The 17,836-nt window shown below is 36.5% G+C and overlaps 3 protein-coding genes across 5 annotated transcripts; 1 reads left to right on the forward strand and 2 right to left on the reverse strand.

Annotated features, from left to right (window-relative positions):
• Window positions 1–1,730: 1,730 nt before the first annotated feature.
• Window positions 1,731–6,165, forward strand: LOC121806651 (tobamovirus multiplication protein 3-like). The gene is made up of 11 exons (XM_042206767.1): window positions 1,731–2,117; window positions 3,221–3,311; window positions 3,413–3,465; window positions 3,547–3,639; window positions 3,722–3,793; window positions 4,066–4,138; window positions 4,214–4,259; window positions 4,473–4,536; window positions 4,625–4,678; window positions 5,707–5,784; window positions 5,878–6,165. The coding sequence occupies exons 1-11, from the start codon at window positions 1,932–1,934 to the stop codon at window positions 5,968–5,970; spliced, it is 903 nt and encodes a 300-aa protein (XP_042062701.1). The 5' UTR covers window positions 1,731–1,931; the 3' UTR covers window positions 5,971–6,165.
• Window positions 6,166–6,580: 415 nt separating this feature from the next.
• LOC121808382 (TIMELESS-interacting protein-like) lies at window positions 6,581–10,269 on the reverse strand. Its single transcript, XM_042208842.1, has 6 exons — window positions 10,133–10,269; window positions 9,328–9,651; window positions 8,584–8,706; window positions 8,014–8,110; window positions 7,365–7,480; window positions 6,581–6,900 (listed from the first exon to the last, which is right to left on the reverse strand). Exons 1-6 carry the CDS (start codon window positions 10,151–10,153, stop codon window positions 6,712–6,714), a joined length of 870 nt encoding a protein of 289 aa, XP_042064776.1. The 5' UTR covers window positions 10,154–10,269; the 3' UTR covers window positions 6,581–6,711.
• A 79-nt stretch (window positions 10,270–10,348) lies between these two features.
• LOC121808383 lies at window positions 10,349–16,009 on the reverse strand. 3 transcript variants are annotated; one of them, XM_042208845.1, is made up of 8 exons: window positions 15,459–16,008; window positions 14,414–14,513; window positions 14,183–14,239; window positions 12,857–12,974; window positions 12,588–12,670; window positions 11,254–11,309; window positions 11,077–11,173; window positions 10,349–10,766 (listed from the first exon to the last, which is right to left on the reverse strand). In XM_042208845.1, exons 1-8 carry the CDS (start codon window positions 15,740–15,742, stop codon window positions 10,710–10,712), a joined length of 852 nt encoding a protein of 283 aa, XP_042064779.1. In that variant the 5' UTR covers window positions 15,743–16,008; the 3' UTR covers window positions 10,349–10,709. The 3 variants fall into 3 exon arrangements, with proteins under 3 accessions (XP_042064779.1, XP_042064778.1, XP_042064780.1); XM_042208844.1 differs by having other exon boundaries at window positions 11,254–11,315; window positions 15,459–16,006; XM_042208846.1 differs by lacking the exon at window positions 11,254–11,309 and having other exon boundaries at window positions 11,077–11,233; window positions 15,459–16,009.
• Between the last annotated feature and the right edge of the window lie 1,827 nt (window positions 16,010–17,836).

Raw genomic sequence — 17,836 nt, forward strand, 5'->3', positions numbered from 1 at the left:
AACGAGTGAAAGAAAGAGATCTAACATTTGGTGTATTTTGTTTTAGCATGGTGGGCTAGATTACTCCATTGCTCTAGACAATCTTCTTCGATGGTGAAGAAAGCCATGTCTTTCTGCGCGTCGGCATAAGTCGATGTTGTGCCGGTCTTAATTGATGCTTGCGCTACCTACTCGTTCTTTTCCTTCTCCTTCTCCTTCTCTTGGGCCTTCTTCCATTTATACACCTTCGTCTCTTCAGCACCAAGTGCCATCGATTTGAGAGGTCATCCTTTGTGCGGGGAAGATTTCAGTTAGTTTCGCCCATTTTGTCTTCATAGTTCCGACAAGATAAACCAGAGCAAGATCTTCGTTGCTTGTGGAACCCGTACGCCTTTCTCCTGCTTAGCACGTATAGGGCTGGGCCAAAACACCGAAATATAGAAATACCGACTACTGAAAAAATAACGAAAATTCGCACATCTACACATATACGACCCCATGTACTATGCCTACAGTCTCTGGGCTTTTGACCAGGCAGACCAACGTCCATTGTAGGCCCAACTTTCCTACCCACTTGTGCAAAATGTCATCTTCACCTACTGTCCAATGCTTACGGTTTTCCCGTTTCATGACCTAATTCCAAAAACTAGGCACAAATCAACCAACGAACAAACAATAACACCTTATCACAAAATCTTCTTTCAGAAACCTGAACAATTCAAAATTTGTCTTACCGCAACTGATCGAATTCAAATCAGCTTAAAGTTAAAGAGAGAGAACAAACCATTTCAAATTCAACTAAACTCAAGCTCCAAACATGTAACCCTAAACCCTAGATTTAGCAATTTAGACAAATTAATCTGGAACTTGGGCATTTCATCCCATAAGATTCAACTAAACATGTGAACAAACGAATGCAACAACTGGGATTAAAAATTGGACTAACGATGGTGAGAGGAATGAGTGAAGCTCTGTTTGCAGCTGATAATGTCGACTGCGGTGATGATAGCAAAACCCTACATCCTCCACTATTGGGTCGAGTGTAGGCTTTTGAGAAGGCCCAATAGTATTTAGACTAAATGGGCTCAATTAATATTCTTAGTTCAAATAGGCCGATTGATAGATACATAGACGTCCATTTTCTTTTTTGTGTTTTCATCTTTTATTTATGTAAAAGGTTGCATATTAATACTTCCTACGTCCCCGTAGAGTATGAACATTTAGTTTGGCACGCGTTCTAATGCATAATTGAAAAAGTAAGATAGAGATAGAAAGAAATTTTTTTAAGTATGGTTAGCAGAGAATAGAGGTGTCAAGTGGGCCGGGCCCGACGAGGACCAGTGACATTTGGGCCCAGACCGGCCCAGACCCACGTCTGAAACGGGCCGGACCGGGCCCGGTTTTTGGTTGACATGAATGGGCCCAGCCCTAGCCCAGTTAGCAAGTGGGCCGGCTAGATTTATAATTTTTTTTGATGAATGAAAAACAAATAATGTCGTTCATAATTTCATATCCAAAAATACAAATTAATAAAATTTGGTAAATCTGGATAATTTTGCCAATCATAAGTGAAATTGGGCTCTTGAGCTTGAATAGTGATAATATATAATCGGAAAATAAAATCTCTCTATATCGGCTCTCTACACTCCAATCCAATTTTTAAAACATTAACTCAATACGTACTTGATAATTAGGCCAACAAAATTGGATTAATTAAATAGACATTAAAAAAAAAGAGTATTTGAATAATTTAGCGGGTGAAAAGGCGGGGAACCCGTGAAGCTCTCAGGTGTTGGCCATCTCCCAAAACTCCACGTGGCCACTCTATCCGGAGATCGTCTCCTCCACGCGCCGCGTCACATGCCAATCTCTGCTCTAATTCAGTTTCTTCTTCTTCTCTCTCTCGTGGAATTCTTCGACCACCATTTCTATCGATTGTGATCTCCTCTTCCATGTCCGACAATCAACCGGTACCGGAGGCACTGGCGGATATGCTGAGCCGATCCACGGCGCCGCTCGCTCTTCTCCTCAACGACGCCGTCAACTGGTGGGACACCGTCAACAAGTCTGTCGTCTGGCAGGATCGTATTTTCCACCTCCTCGCCGCGCTCTATGGATTCGTCACCGCTATTGCTCTTGTACGCCTCTCTTCATATTTGAATTCCGCATTTGTTTTTTTTCCGCCTTTTGAATTTCTCGTTCTGTTCATATATATTTTGAGATTTTTGATTCGTGACTTTGCTCATTTAGTTGATCTTACTTTGATTTTTTTTCGAATTTTGTAAATTGAATCTCGTAATCTACTTCCGCAGCTTGTGAATTGTTGTTTTTCCCCGCATTTTGAATTTCTCGATCAGTACAGATAGATTCTGAGATTGTGATTCTTGTACGCCTCTCTTCATTTTCTTCCAAATTTTAATTCCGCATTTGTTTGTTTGTTTTTCTGCGTTTTGAATTTCTCGATCAGTTCATATAGATTTTAAGATTATGATTCGAAACTTTGCTCATTCTTCGTTGTAGTGATCTTACTTTATTTGTTTCGAATTTGTAAACTGAACCTCGTAATCTACTTCCGCAGCTTGTGAATTTTTGTTGATCCCTGCATTTTGATTTTCTCGATCAGTGCATATAGATTCTGAGATTACGATTGGCAAATTTGCTGATTCTTCATTACTTAATGTCACTTTGATTTGTTTCGAGTTTTGCTTTAATTATGGAGCAACATTTTGTAAATTGACCGTAATTTACTGCCGCAGCTTGTGAATTGTTTTTTTTTGTTTATTTCCGCATTTTGAATTTGCCGATCAGCATCCACAATTCCGAGATTATTCTTCGTTTTAGTTTAATGCTACTTTGATTTGTTTCGGATTTAGTGAATTGAACCTCTCTGGCTTATGATATGTTTTTCGTGGGACCAGTATCTTGATCGTAATTTCCTTCCGTAGCTTGTGAATTGTTGCTTTCGTTTTCTTCAGCATTTCGAATTTCTCGATCAGTACCAAATTTGCACACTCTTCATTTTGGTTTATGTTACTTTCATTTGTTTAAAACTTTGTAAATTGAACTAAATTTACTGCCACAGCTTGTGAGGTAGTTTATAGTAGTATGTTTTTTATACACATGTATATCACGTTTTGTAAACGGAAGGTTTCGTGCTCATACTTATACTCTTCTCCTGAGAAGTGGAGTAACTGAGAAGTAAACTGTGAAAAATTGATTGGAAATGATTAATTCGTTGTAGGTACAATTGGTAAGGATACAATTGAGAGTACCAGAGTATGGTTGGACAACTCAGAAAGTATTCCATTTCCTCAACTTCTTGGTTAATGCAGGTTTGCATGCATCTCCCATGTTCATAATTTACAGATGTTAGAAAAAATATTTGGAGATTCTTATTGAGAAAAATGACCTTTTTTTAATTGTGTTTATGCAGTGCGAAGCTTAGTGTTTATATTCCGAAGGAACATTCAAGATTTAGAGCCGGAGGTACAAACTATAACTCGTGTTAGTGCTGGTTTGGATAGTTTTAACAAATTCTTCCCTGACACCGTCTTGCATTCGGAGTAGATTTTCCAACATGTAATGCTTGGCCTGCCGAGTCTCGCCTTCTTCACTACTTATGCACTATTAGTGTTGTTCTGGGCAGAGATTTATTATCAGGTCCAGTTTCGATTCTATTAATCTTCAGTTTGCTTGCTATGAGTTTTAGGGGCTACTTATTTGCTTCATACAACATTGACAGGCTCGTGCGGTATCAACTGATTGGCTGGGCCCCACTTTTTACACAATCAACGGTGTGGTGTATGCCATTCAGGTGCATATCATTTCTATGTGTGTAACTATAAAATTGACATAATAGCACTATGTTGGGATATGTCGCGTATTTCTTTGTAGAGGAATCGTTGTATTCTTCTAATTTACGGATATCCTAAATTGGCGCTTATTGCTTCTTGTATAATCCAGTGGAAATATATGGACAGATGCTTTTGGAAGCAATAAGATATAATTAACATCAGAAAGAGTATGCTTTTCTGTAGATATCTCTGAGAGCATCGTATTATCTATTATTTTTATTAATTTGTGCAGATAATTTTATGGGTAGTCCAGTGGTGGAAGCCCATACATGCAACTGTCGTTCTGTCGAAAATGTTCTTTGCAGGTTGGCATTTTTAATTGATGTTGTGTATATACTTACCGGCGATAATTTCCAATTTGATATTGACTCACTCGGCAGGTGTTTCTTTATTTGCGGCCTTGGGATTTATTCTCTATGGTGGAAGGTAACCAAATTTCACGATTGATGCTCAAATGAACATTCTGTGATTATGCTTTCTTTCACCAGCTCTTATGTTAGTTAAACTAGCTTGTTGGTAATTTTCATGAAATACTTAAAAATGTGTCCTTAAACTCTACGCACATTTCTTGATATTAAGAGTGTTGTATAGGTGCAGCTTTGCCGCTTTTGCCCTACCTCTGATGTCTTGATTGTGCAGGCTGTTCTTGATGTTACAACGATTCCCCGTAGAATCAAAAGGACGACACAAGAAACTACAGGAGGTGAGCTCTTATTAACATTTATAGTTATATTGCTCAAGTGATTGTCTGTTTATTTTAACTTTCCTCTTTCCATTTGATGTTCATTCAGGTTGGCTACATGACCACGATATGCTTTTCGTGTTTTCTCATTCGATGTATTATGGTAAGTTTCTTTTATCTATGAGTTTAGCTCTCAAATGTGTAGATTATGGTAAATAGGTTGGACTTCTTGGTTATCGAGAAATCACATAATTTTAGTGATCAGTTGATCATGAAATGTTGATAACTGTGTCAATTATTCAAGTACCAATCTGAGAATATTCGATTGCAACGATACATTCTTCTTCCTTCATTTCGAATATATGGTGTCTTGGACCCTTAATAGATGAAATTCATGCTCCAACTTTATTAGTATATTAGTTGAGAGTTGATTGCAATCTTATAATGCTCCTTATGTAAAAGCTATTCATGTACTTCAACAAGTTGAAGCGTTGCACGAATTCCTATCAAATCATTATATCTAAGAAAGTTCAAAAGACACAATGGCACCGCCCAACTTCACTCAGATTAGGGGAAACCACAACAACATGATCCGTGTAGTTTTAATCATGTACTAGGTGTTTAGCTTCTGGGTAGAGATCAACGTGTTTGTAATGTGACTTGAGAGGGATTTATATTACATTGCATTTGATATACTTCCCAATTAGGTATACAGTCAAGAACTCTATTTTTCTGCCACCACTTTATCATAAGTAATAATGATAGTAATATATTCTGCACAAGGTTAGTAGCGACAAATCACATAGTTGTTTGCTCATCCTTGTACAACGTATGGAATGGACTATCCACAGGCAGTTTTGTGTATGTGGTTTTTAGGTATGAACTTGAATTCTTTATAATTCACACTTGTATATCTTCAGAAACCTACACTGAGTATTCTTGAGTTCACATGCTTTATGTTTCAGTGTCTTAATGCCATTTCTTTCGTTATCATTGTACTTTCGATTTGCTTGTTTTCGCGATGTGCCTCTAATACAACTCCAAGGCCACATGAACCTGTATACTTACCTACAAGCATATACATGTTCTTTCATATATCTTATGGCGTATATAATTCACTCTTTTTACTCGTTTTTTCTAATTTTTCCCCATCATCTGACCATGGCTTAACCTCCGGGCTGCATCCTACAGATGTGCTTTAATGCGTTGCAGACAGCAGCAGATCTAGATGTTGTGGATCACCCTGTGTTGAATTTCATATATTATTTCGTAAGCTTCCTGATAAACCGAAGATTCCAACGCACCATTTCATCATGGTTGCGTAAGGTATTTCTGAATGTGATCAATCCACTGTGTTTGCAGCTGGTGGAGATCTTGCCTTCAGCACTCATCCTGTTTATACTGAGGAAGCTGCCCCCGAGACGCGGGATCACACAATATCATCCAATCCGGTAACGGCTTTTATGTTGTTGCTTTGGAATTGAAGACTCAGTGATTCGAGGGAGCGTTGCATTTTTCACTTTTATAGTACTAATTTATAGTACTAGTACATTTTGAACAACAACTAACCAAATCTGTCTCTTGAAAGCCATTCACATCATTAATTTAAATTAAATTCATCTTTCCTCCCGAAGGAGGGAGATTGCCCAATTCACTATTTAGCTTTTTAGGTGTGAAATGTGATTGTCTGATTCTTGATTTATAGATCAAATAGGTATGTAATCATATAAAATAAATGACGTTTTAGATGTGAAAAACATGGCCAACTTGACATTACCAAATCTGGTGATTGGTTAACGACAAAGTGATTCTATTTTTTTTCATAGGTGTCCACAAATATATTTGCAAATTAAAATTTGCTTATAATTAAACCAAATGTCTCAAAATAAGGCATATTGACATGTCTTGCACTATCGCATATGTTTTGCTCAAGTATTATAATGTTAAAGAAGGTATACTACACTTAACACTCTTAATAAAATCTTGGAACAGTTATAAACTATTCCTTTTTTTAAAAAATGAAGATGCTATTAAGTTTTGACGATGTAAAAGGCTGAATCATGAATGCACCAAACAGAAACTTCTAGAACGCATAGGAAAAGCAGTAGACAGACAAGGAAATGGTAACAAGTAACAACACGTTTATATAAAAATAGTGATCAAGTGTTTTGGAGTTACGTAAGTAATTTGAAATGATCAAGCCTGTTTAGAGAGGGCTCTAGCAGCTGCCCTCTCCAATGCTCTCAATCTGTTAGCTTCCATGCGCGCCTTTTGCTCTTCCGTCATTACATATGTACTATTAGAGGTACTGGGGTTTGCTTCCACTGTCTGGTTCTGCACCTCCTCCGCTCTAGACGTATCAGCAACAACAGGCTGAGAAGGTTCCTGCACGTACCAAAGGATTTCCAGTTTACTCTGAACTGGGGAAAGTATACAAAAAGGACAATCGTTTCTATTATAGTATTACTCTTTCCGTCCACAAAATAACATTTTGGACCGTCTACCAAAATATATATCTATCTATTTATGGTAAGTTTCTAATTTTTCCCTTTCTTCTGTGATGAACTATTAGCACCAATCCTACAGTTTTTTCTCCGTGGACCGAGGAGAAAAGGGGCTCAGTGTGTACACAGGAGAAGCAAAGAAGGAGGTCAGATTCCCTCCAAATAGCTAATTAAGCTGGTGTAGACGAGCAGATAATGGAGGCCGGTGTACAGAGACGATATATGAATACAGATTATGATAGAAACCAAAATGCTACTAAGAAAGGCCAATCTTCACTTATTTCAGCTGGAGCAGACTCATGAATGGACTGTATTGTATCAAATGAAACAAAAAACAAAACTCACTTGAGTGGCTTCCTCCCAGATGCTTTGAGGCATGTCTTCTTGAAAATCATTATCATCTCCGGTTTGCATATTATTATTCTCCTGGGTATCGCATGGCATGTCGTGGCCACTTGTATCTGACAAAACAAAACACAGAAAATGTCAGTCAGGCAACCGAAGGCTCAATGGGAAGGGAATGCGTGCTTGCAATTGCTAATGTCGAGTAAATAATATAACGTAGGTACAAGGGAAAATTATTTTCAAATTTGTTTGATCTAAGGAAGAGATGTGGGCGGACTTGAAGTGAGTAGTAAGAAAAGGGAACAGTGAACTTTATCAAATGCTTACTTAAAAAAAGAATGCATTGAATGTGAGCATTATCTTTCCATTATGGAGTTAAGGCAGATGAATGAAAAAAGAACCAAGTAGAAAGTGAAAACAAAAGACAGAACTGAAATAAAAAAACAATCCTCAGAGGAGGCCAAAAAATCCTCAAAAGAGGCATACGGTTTATACCATCCTAAACAGCATATCATGATGGATCTTCCCATTGATATCACTTTCTGTTCTAATATTTCCAAGGTATGTCGCTTAGTTAATTTTTATCAGTACACAACTGCACATATCAGCAAGTAAAGCATTTTATAGCTAGGCAACCAAAATAGAGTACCTTGTTCATCAACTGAGTCTTGCTGAACTGGATCCTCCTGCAGCTTCGTGGGGTCTACTCCATTGGAAACTTTGTCACGTAGATCTCTAAGACACACCTACTCTCAGAATATAAAGAAGCCAATGTTAAGAAGCAAACCCTATGATGCATAGTACCACAGTTTTGAGGCTTTCCTAATTATACTTGGAGAATGAGACATAAATTCAGTTCAAATATCCAAACTAGACCATTATCCTAATTCGATATTCAAATCCAGATATAAACAAAGTTGGTCTTGCTCAAGCACATCTGCTAATACAGGAGAAGAATATGGTTACAAATAAAACTCACAATTTGAACAAATCAACTAAATATATAGAATCAGATATAGTTACACATTATAAAAACTCAAATCATAACAAACAAAGCTCACATTTTTCAAATGTGTTGCATATCGACATGTTACAAGTACGATCAAGGATATAAATAAAATGGCATGCTATACTAAATCAAAACAATCCACCTACAGAGAAAATCTCCAGTGAACATATAACCATATTGACTCAAACAGCAAAAGCTGAGCGTCCTTGCCTTGACACGCTTTGAACTTCCCACTCGTTCCACCTTATCTAAAAATTGTTCGAAGTTATAATAGGGAAGTAATCGTGAGTGCCAGTCAGCATACATCCGAAGTAGGTGCCGCAGATCATCAACCTGTAATCAGGAAAGATGAAAGATTCATGAGATGCTTGGTTTTCTGCCCCAAAGAAATTGTATAGAAGACATCAAGGCATTAGTTTTTTCCTTTGCTTCGCCAATGGCACAGAGGAACCAAACTTCCTTATTTAAACACACACACACACACACTATTGCGGATGAGTTTACTCCGAAAATGCTAAGCGAATCATAGGATGATAGGAATGCTAGACAGTTTGCTTAACTATTTACTATCATAATTCTAACTACACTAGCTTAGTTTTTGGATTCAGGAATTTGAATTCTAATGAATGTATCCATTCAAATTTTTAAAAAATCTTAAAACAAAGTTTAAAAAAATGAGGGCAACGGATTTCGAATACATCCTCAAATCCTTCAATCCAAGAATAACCTAAGATTCCTTAAACCGATCTATCATAATTCTAACTAACCTAGCTTTGTTTATGGACTCAGGAATTTGAATTATAATGAATAGATCCATTCCAACGAAAGAAACCCTAACAATAAAGATTAAGAAACGAGGGAAACGGATATCAAATACATCCTCAAATCCTTCAATCCAAGAGTAATCTAAGATTCCTTAAGTGCAGAATTATGACTGAATTTAAGGGGATTTACCTCGTGGCCGCGGCCGCGGCATTTGAGAGCGGGCGGGAAGTAGCGGAGGATGTGGCCGATGCCGGCGTCGGAGAGGAGCAGATCGGGAGTAAGCTTTGGCCTGACTTTTCTCGGTGGCTTCTGCTTGAGCTTCTGTGGAGCGAGAGGGGGCCTGGACGCGGACTTTGAGCTCGGATCCAGGTCGGAACGTTGGTTGCCATTGTTGTTTGTTTCGGAGGTGTTGGGATCGGAGGGACAGTCGCGAGACCAGTGGCCGGGACGGCCACACTTGTAGCACCCGGTTGGGACTGCGCCGCCGCTCATTCTTCCTCGGTGGCGGTGGTGCTAGGAGATAATGGGTGGAGGAGGCATTATATACGATTATATAGAAATAATTGTTTTGGCGGGAGAATTTGGAGGGGAAAGCATTACTCTTCTATTTCATTTTTGTAATCCTATTTTTAATAATTGATCATGGATGAGGTGGCCACTTCAAGAATCAACGGTTTTTATTACAACGTAACAACTTCGATTGAAGAAATGGTGGTTTTGATTTTTGAACCAAGTCCAGTTTCAATTCTGATGCAAATTGTCAGTTTTAGGAAGATTATAGTCATTTTTTTAATCATTTTTCCCGACTTTTCCACCCTTTTTTCGATCTTCGATGTTTTCAATTAAAATTTTGGCTGAAAATCATGTAATTAATTGTGAATTACAATTCTAGTACCCGTCCCCTTCTACAAATAATAGGCTCAATTGACTTGATATGAGCTTTAAAAAATGTAATAGAAAATAAATGGAAAAAATAGAGAAAAATGAGTCATACCTTATATTTGTAACAGTCCATGATAGACAACTGAGGTTTGAAACTTGGTACCGTCAATCCGATTATGGCCTGATCGGCAGTTTGGGTTTAACAATGCCCACAGGCCCTTAATTGAGGTATTTAAAGCATTCTTCTATTCATTTTTTTTCAAATTACCTCCAAAATCAGATTAAGCATTTTTATTGGGATTAAATCACAACATCAATATCACCATGATTGGTGGGTGGGAATGGCTATTTAGGTGAAATAATTCAGCAAGATTCAATACTAGTGTTTCTATATTACACACAGAAGAAGGCAGAAGCAGCTTAACTCTGAACACAAGGCACTGTCTCCTCTCATGCTTCCAAAACAACACATCTTTGTTGCTTTGTGACCATCTGCATTTTGCATCTGCTGCACTGTGAACAATCCAAACGTTCGAATATCTCAGAGCCTCTTACCAACGAGGTACGGCGTGCTATTCCTCTGGGAGACGTACACTAAGCTGGACAACCCGCCAGCTTCTTGCACCTTTACAACAAAATTTCCATACTTACAAGGACCCGGCTGGTGTGACCCGGGTTATGAATGTTGATCAGCATCCTGGCTCCTGCTTCAGAGGTATTGAACTTGAAGCACCAAATGTCATGTGCTGGAGACATGAAACACAGAGAGAGAGTTGAATAACAGTCACTATATATTGACTCTGGTTGAGGCTGAGATAATGCTATGAGGTTCTTATCTATGGTGGTTTTTCTTGTGAACGAAAACATATAGTAGCCGTAGGTACTGTAGCAGATGTTTCATTGCAGAAATAATGGGAATCATGTTATACGAAAACAGGGACAAGATCTATAGATAAGCCCTAAACGAGTACGTATTGACACTATTTCACTTTCACTGTGATCGGATGATTTATTGCCATTCATTATAATCCTGAAGAAAAAAACAGCAGGACATACCTGAGATGAATTCGGAAAAATACTACAAACAAGTTCCTCATTTATGAGAACGGGAAGTGGTGGCATTTGACTCATAATCCCAGGCATGTTTTTTATGCTGCAGGAATAAGAGGGTGAAAACTATGCTCGCTTGAAAAAGTAAGTTGCACTTAAGGGCCTACAATAACAGTGACATACTCGTTCAAAACCGTGGTTAAGTTATTCCTTGTATGAAAAAAGAGATCAATGCTTTCCTGCAACTGATACACGGATGTCAAGATCAGGAGAGTCTGACCACAAGTACATGATTTATTAAGGAATAGATTACCATAAAGCAAATTAAACACAAACAAATCCAACACCAATCAATACTTCACACACAAGACACAAAATACCAGCCATAAATTCTATATATTTAATTGTATTGAATTTAATAACCAAATCACATAACATCTATGTTTATAGAGCATCTCATAGTGCGAAAATACGACTAAAGATCATTGTCAATTTTACGCCAACAAGCAAAAAAAGATACAAATCATGCACTTCTATTGCAAATGCATCTTAAAAGATAAAATGGCTTTATCAGTGAATCTGATTTTTCATACCATGATTGAGGAGCTATACTTAATGTTAAAGCTGCTAAAAGTTGAGGGTGTAAATGATACGATCCCACATCGGTTTCACACGAAAGTGTGGAATAGCATATAATAGGGAGTCAACCCTTTACCTTTGACCATGGTTTTGGGTTAAGTTAGGGCTTCCTATCTTATATGCTTATCAGTAAAGCAACTTTCATATTTGCAGATTTTGTTTATGGAAGTTTTTAGGTAGAGGGTTCACTACCTGACTTATAGCTGGAGCTTTTAGTTAGCTTAAGATCAAGCACCGGTTCCCAACATTATTTTCGACCATTGGATGGATTACTTCAACATTAATAAGTCTAACAATGACAAAACTCATGGTATTTCTCATGCATCTCCTTATACAGTATTTTTTTTCATTGATAAATGTCCAAAAATTTAAAGACCGCACCACGGTGGACTCGAACTTGAGACCTTTGGTCTCAACCTTAACCACTCTGCCACTAGGCCAACACATGCACACAACTCCTTATACATGATTAATTTTATATGAAGGACGTCTGGTCATGAAATATGTTATTTCAACCACTATTGGCACTTAATACATTCTATCATTCCTCCAACCGACCACAACAAATGACATCCTTTATTGTCAAATCCCTTGCTAGCTTTTATAATATCCTTAAATTCATTGGTTTGTACTTCATATGAATTTATGGAAGTTTTTCTTCACTTCTCCTCCTATAACTATGGGGGGGGGGGGAAGGCACTCACCAAAATTGTTCTAGATTTGGTCGTGAAATGAGAATTATATCTCATTATCTCATTCACATAAAACAGTAAAATACTTATAATTGTATTCATATAAATCAGCATACATTCCATAAATCAAATATTTGAGGGATTGAAGTGCTAAATTCCTTTAGGTTTTGAAGGTTCTAGCATTACCTTGAGAGTTGAAAGATTTGTAGATATTTGACCAAAAGCATGGTTATTTTCTTCCAATAGATGCCTGAATCCGTAACTAAGTACTGAAACATATGTAAAAAATTTGTTAAATACACCAGCTCGAGTTTATGTTCATAGGCAAAAGTGATATGCAATGGGTACAAACTAGCAAAATAGCAAGATGTATGAGAAATTAGAATCATAAAGTTGTGCCACGTAAGAAATAAATTTAAACCCTAGATTATACAGAATCTGGGCGAACAACAGACCTCCTGAAAATATGCATTCACTCTGATTAAGGCGGTTTGAAGGTAAAGAATATGCTGGGAGGTTCAGTAGTGGAGCTGAAGAGACTTTATTCTTCAGAGATGCTTCCATTAGTTTATCCTGAGAAACAAGGGTAACCTTCAAAGAGCTAATTTTGCACATTAAGAGCAAGCTTCTAATAATAGAAATACAAGTTCAAAGATTGAGTATTTTTGGGAAGTTTAATAGGTACTACATAATAAAATAAATGAAATTATACACTTACTAGAAGATGAGCAAGGTAAAGTATCTAGAGGCAACACCAAAAAGTTGGGAGAAACTAACCAATACCTTAGAAGAATAAAATTCGGAATTACATGAAACTCGAACAAGATTCTGTGACCAGTTTAAAATTAACTCTTCTCTTTGCTTTTCCCTTCTTTCTTATTCTTCTGTAATATGTAATTGTGCATGTGGGTCTGTTTTATTTTTATTCTTTTTCTATACCCTGTTGTCCCAGGACATATCATCCCACTTCCCCCTAACCCTGAAACTGAATGTTAAACTGTTACTCTTCCATAATACTATAAAGAAGAAAAGCATCAAATGATCAAATAATCCAAAGATGATTAGTTCTCTTTTAGTAACTCTAAAAAAATCTAGCCAGAGGGGGTAGGCCCAAGCAGCAGACTACACGCACATACGAAGCTCATCGGCTACAATTTTCTTGCCAAATAGCTCTCTGCCAAAATGGCCAATCTTCCAATGCATAGTCTGGATAAATATAGGCAGCATTGAAGTCACGTATATAAACTCCCTAGTTTTCTACGCTTTTCTTAGTCTTAATCAGTGACTATGAAAAAAAGATAAAGAAAAACATAGCATCCACGAATTACCCCATAGAGATTTGAGGAGAGCAAATTATAACGATATCTAAAATTTGAAAGTATATACAAGCACAAAGTATCGTTTTAGTTTCTATTTTAACCGTTTATAATGTTTTCAAATCCACCCCAACCTTCATAAAACATCAATTTTATACACAATTTTTAAATATTTTATCAAATCTATAACCGGATTCAATTTTTGACATCACATTGGTGACATAGCAAGCTGAAAATTTATGTGTATATTCTCCCATGTGTCATATCTAAAGGGGAAAAATCTGCCTACCTCATTTCACATAAGCATCTGCCATTCCATGTCATCATTGTGATGTCAAAAATTGAACTAGATGATAGATTTGATAAAATTTTGAAAGATTCGATATAAAATTGATATGTTTTACAAAGGATGTGAGATTTGAAAACATTGTACAAGGTTGGGATAGAAACAATATTTCATTTTACCTTTCCTTCCTTCATCTTCTTCCCAAAGCTCGGGTCCTGCTGTTTCCTTCGCTTTCTCTAAAAAACAGCAGTATTAATGAGGCAACTATAGTAAAAGAAGTTGGAACATTCTAAATAAGACACAATAAAAGACCAAAGCTATTCAACAGTGATAACAATAAAACTAAGACATTGTTTAGTTACACACAACAATCAGTTGTGATCTTCATCTCTACAAAGAATAAAACTTACCATCATCCATCTACACCGAAGAGCGACATCACGTACAGTTTTGTCCTGGAGGGAAGCAGCTATCTTAATATACTGCAGAATATGGGGTTCATTCGCATACCTACAGATTGAAAGCATAATAAACCAGATGATATCAGAGTCAATCTATCGTAACTAAAATAAGATAGACACTGATAGAAAGAAAACCTTAAACATGAGAACTGCCCTAATCAACACAAACTACATGGCTACATGCAACAAGAAGAAAGTAGTATGTGCAGCAGGAAAACTTTGCGTCAAGCTTCATCATGTGAACTGGGAAACAGGGTGCAACTGATACACCTCCGCAATAGGCTAATAGCAGCTTGACTGCTCATGCATTACATCATCTTTATTCATGTGAGTATACTAGTTTTCCAGTAGGAAAGTATCCCGCGTTTGATGTGATTAATAGAATTTCAGATACATTGTTCCAATTTTGAAGTAAGTAATATTAGCTGATCCACGATACAAATCTCTATAAATTATGCTGTACTATGTATTACATCTAGCAGTCATGACAAGATGCACGTCAAACATAATTCAGAATAACCCTAAACCAAAAGAATATTCATATCCAGCTTCGAAACGAACAGTAATCATCAGTCACCATAGACAAACAAAATGCAGTTTCAGTATCATTATCATACATCAGTAGCTCCTTCTCTGCCGAATCAAGAAACCCACACAAATTGATCACACATATTTGACACCAAAAACTACGTCTAGATTCTAATTCACTTCCAGCAATTTCTAACTGCCTCATGCATATGGCATCTATCCTACCCATGAAAATCATTGCAAATGGGGGATAAATACTACACAGTTCTGAATTCACTTCCAGCAATTTATAACTGCCCCATGCATTTGGCATCTACCCTAATCCCTAGCCATGAATATCACTGCAAATTGGGGATAAATACTACTCCACGCAGTTCTGGATTCAAAAAATTAGGGAGAGCAAACAATCAGTTGCAACTAACAAACATACTCCTTGATCGATCATAATCGAGAAGGAACTACCTACTTGGCCAGACCTTCCTCCAACTTATACTGTTCCTCAACAGACCACTCCACCGCCAGCCCCGTGTCGTGCTTCAACCCTGGCACAGAGTCCAGCAGAAGCGGCGACGAGGATGAGGAAGGGCCCTCCGCGGAGCTGAAATACTGCATCCCCCCCAAATTAAAGCTCCCCCCGTAGTAATTGGGCACGGGAATCAGGTCGTGCCCTCCGGAGGCGCCGCTGATCATCCCTCCGCCTCCGGATTTGTAGAGGTGGTGGAAGCCGCCGGGGTTGAACTCACCCGCCATGTGCTAGCGAATTCGCCTCGATTGAGAATCATAAAAAAATTGCAGCTCCAAATGGATTTTATGGTTGTTGCGCTTCGGAGCTCCTTGAAATTGGTTGCATTACTAACCGCCACAGCTTCGATTACGACTTGAATTGCAATCGAAAGCATAAAACCGCCAAAACCTCAGCTCCAGTCGACTGTTTGTGACTGTGTGTGTGTGAGAGAGAGATGTTGGAAGAAGAGGGAGAGCTGTTTATTTTCTTTTACTCTAATAATTCTAGCTAAATAATTTAAGTAATAGCGTTATTATTATTTTATTCACATGGATATATACAAGCATGGAATGGTGGGATGAATGGATATTTCATCTCACTTATATTTGCACAACAGTTCTACTACTATTACTACTTTATATTTTTCATCAAAATATATTACTCCCTATTCATTCATAGAGAGAGAGATTGGACTATATGATTTGAATGTTTTAAGGGATGTTCGGTTGGCAGGATTAAATCTCATGATTAAATATGTATCATGTTTGGTTCATAAGATTGAACCCTTCAACTTAATCCTAGATGAATAGTCTCATGATAATTAGTCATAGCCTCCCCCTCCAACTAAAATAATCCACAACTTAATCCTAAATGAATAGTCTCATGATATTAGTCATGGCAATCGAACGCCACCTAAGTTGACAAGTAAGTATCTAAGTTAGGGAGATCTTTTTGTCTCAAATGACGATAGTCCTTCGATGAGGTCAATTGATCAAATCGAAATATCCATTTAGTTTAAACTCTCTCAATAAATATATATTAGAAATTTGTGTGATATGGTGCTAATAGTCAATCTTATAGTTGGTTTCATTAATATGAGAGAGTTTTCAAATTTAACTATATCAAAATAATAAGGTCAAACATTTTTTTAATGATTAATCTTTAATGGGGTAGTATTTTTTTAAGCATATGGTTAACACATACAAATACATAATGTATTTTTGTATTGTTTAATTGTACGTAGTTTTTTATTCATCACATCGCGATTCCCAATAAGCAATTGACGTCATGCATTTCATGTGTGTTTTGATATACAAAAGGACTACTAGCATTTTTTAAAAATAGAACTTGTTAAGGAAATTATAAAAATGTCGATTCATGATTTCAAAATATTATAACAAAAATGGGAATGATAAATAAAAAATATAGTGTAAAAAAAGTCCTCATATTTAATAATATTAAAAACAATAAGTATACAATTAAGTTAAAAATCTAATACTAATATACAATAATACAAACAAATTATCGAATAATCGTAAAGGATGTAGTATAATATAAAACTCATCAAAATTAAGGAAAATCGTATGGTAACTATCACGATAAAACAAATCATATTAGTATTATTATTTAAATTAAGTTATACTAGCAGATAAAATGGTTTTTTTGGCAATTAGTTAAATACCATTTAAAGTAAAATTTATTTAATAAACTGTCACGTGTGTTATAATAAAATTGTTAGTTTTTTTATTAAAAAATGGGTTCTCATTTGATCACACCCCAATGTATATATGTAAATGAAAAATGTTGCTCCGGTTAATAAAAATTAAATTGGATCATAGATTTTTGGAGAATTTCTTTGTCCATAACAAGAAACACAAATATAATAACCAAAAATAAGTAATGAAAAATAAAAATTGCTATTAACATATTCTGAAAGAAGGTAATTAAATTAAAAAGGTGGGAGTAGTAATTACGAAAAACTCGAAATTAAACCATAAAAAGTACTCCACTCACTACTAGTATCAAGTATTAACAGAAACCCAAGACTCAATCGGGCCGAAAAAGCATGGGCTTTTATCACTGACCTAATTTTTAGTCGGACTATCCATATTTTCAGACCTATTATTATTTTAGGATTTTTTAATACCTATATATAATTGCTCATAACTAATTTCAGATGTTATTAGAATTTTTTTAATAAAATAAAAGGAACCAAGCTAGAAAAGAATGAAGAAAACAGAGCTAGAAAAAGCTGATATTAAAGGTAGCATAATATAAGAAAAGGATGTTAAAAAAATGATAAACCGTAGGAGAAATAACGAAATCATGAGGTGTAAAAC

The sequence above is a fragment of the Salvia splendens genome, chromosome 6 (genome assembly GCF_004379255.2).
Source record: "Salvia splendens isolate huo1 chromosome 6, SspV2, whole genome shotgun sequence".
NCBI lineage: Eukaryota > Viridiplantae > Streptophyta > Magnoliopsida > Lamiales > Lamiaceae > Salvia > Salvia splendens.

Coding starts and splice junctions, on each gene's coding strand:
- LOC121806651 (XM_042206767.1), top strand. CDS start 1,932: ATGTCCGACAATCAACCGGTACCGGAGGCACTGGCGGATATGCTGAGC. Junction 4,260..4,472: donor TTTATTCTCTATGGTGGAAG/GTAACCAAATTT, acceptor TTGATTGTGCAG/GCTGTTCTTGATGTTACAAC. Junction 4,537..4,624: donor GACACAAGAAACTACAGGAG/GTGAGCTCTTAT, acceptor ATGTTCATTCAG/GTTGGCTACATGACCACGAT.
- LOC121808382 (XM_042208842.1), bottom strand. CDS start 10,153: ATGGACTGTTACAAATATAAG. Junction 7,481..8,013: donor AGACTCAGTTGATGAACAAG/GTACTCTATTTT, acceptor TTGTTTTGTCAG/ATACAAGTGGCCACGACATG. Junction 6,901..7,364: donor TCTGGGAGGAAGCCACTCAA/GTGAGTTTTGTT, acceptor TGGTACGTGCAG/GAACCTTCTCAGCCTGTTGT.
- LOC121808383 (XM_042208844.1), bottom strand. CDS start 15,742: ATGGCGGGTGAGTTCAACCCCGGCGGCTTCCACCACCTCTACAAATCC. Junction 14,240..14,413: donor TTCGGTGTAGATGGATGATG/GTAAGTTTTATT, acceptor GCTGTTTTTTAG/AGAAAGCGAAGGAAACAGCA. Junction 11,174..11,253: donor TTAACCACGGTTTTGAACGA/GTATGTCACTGT, acceptor TTATTCCTGCAG/CATAAAAAACATGCCTGGGA.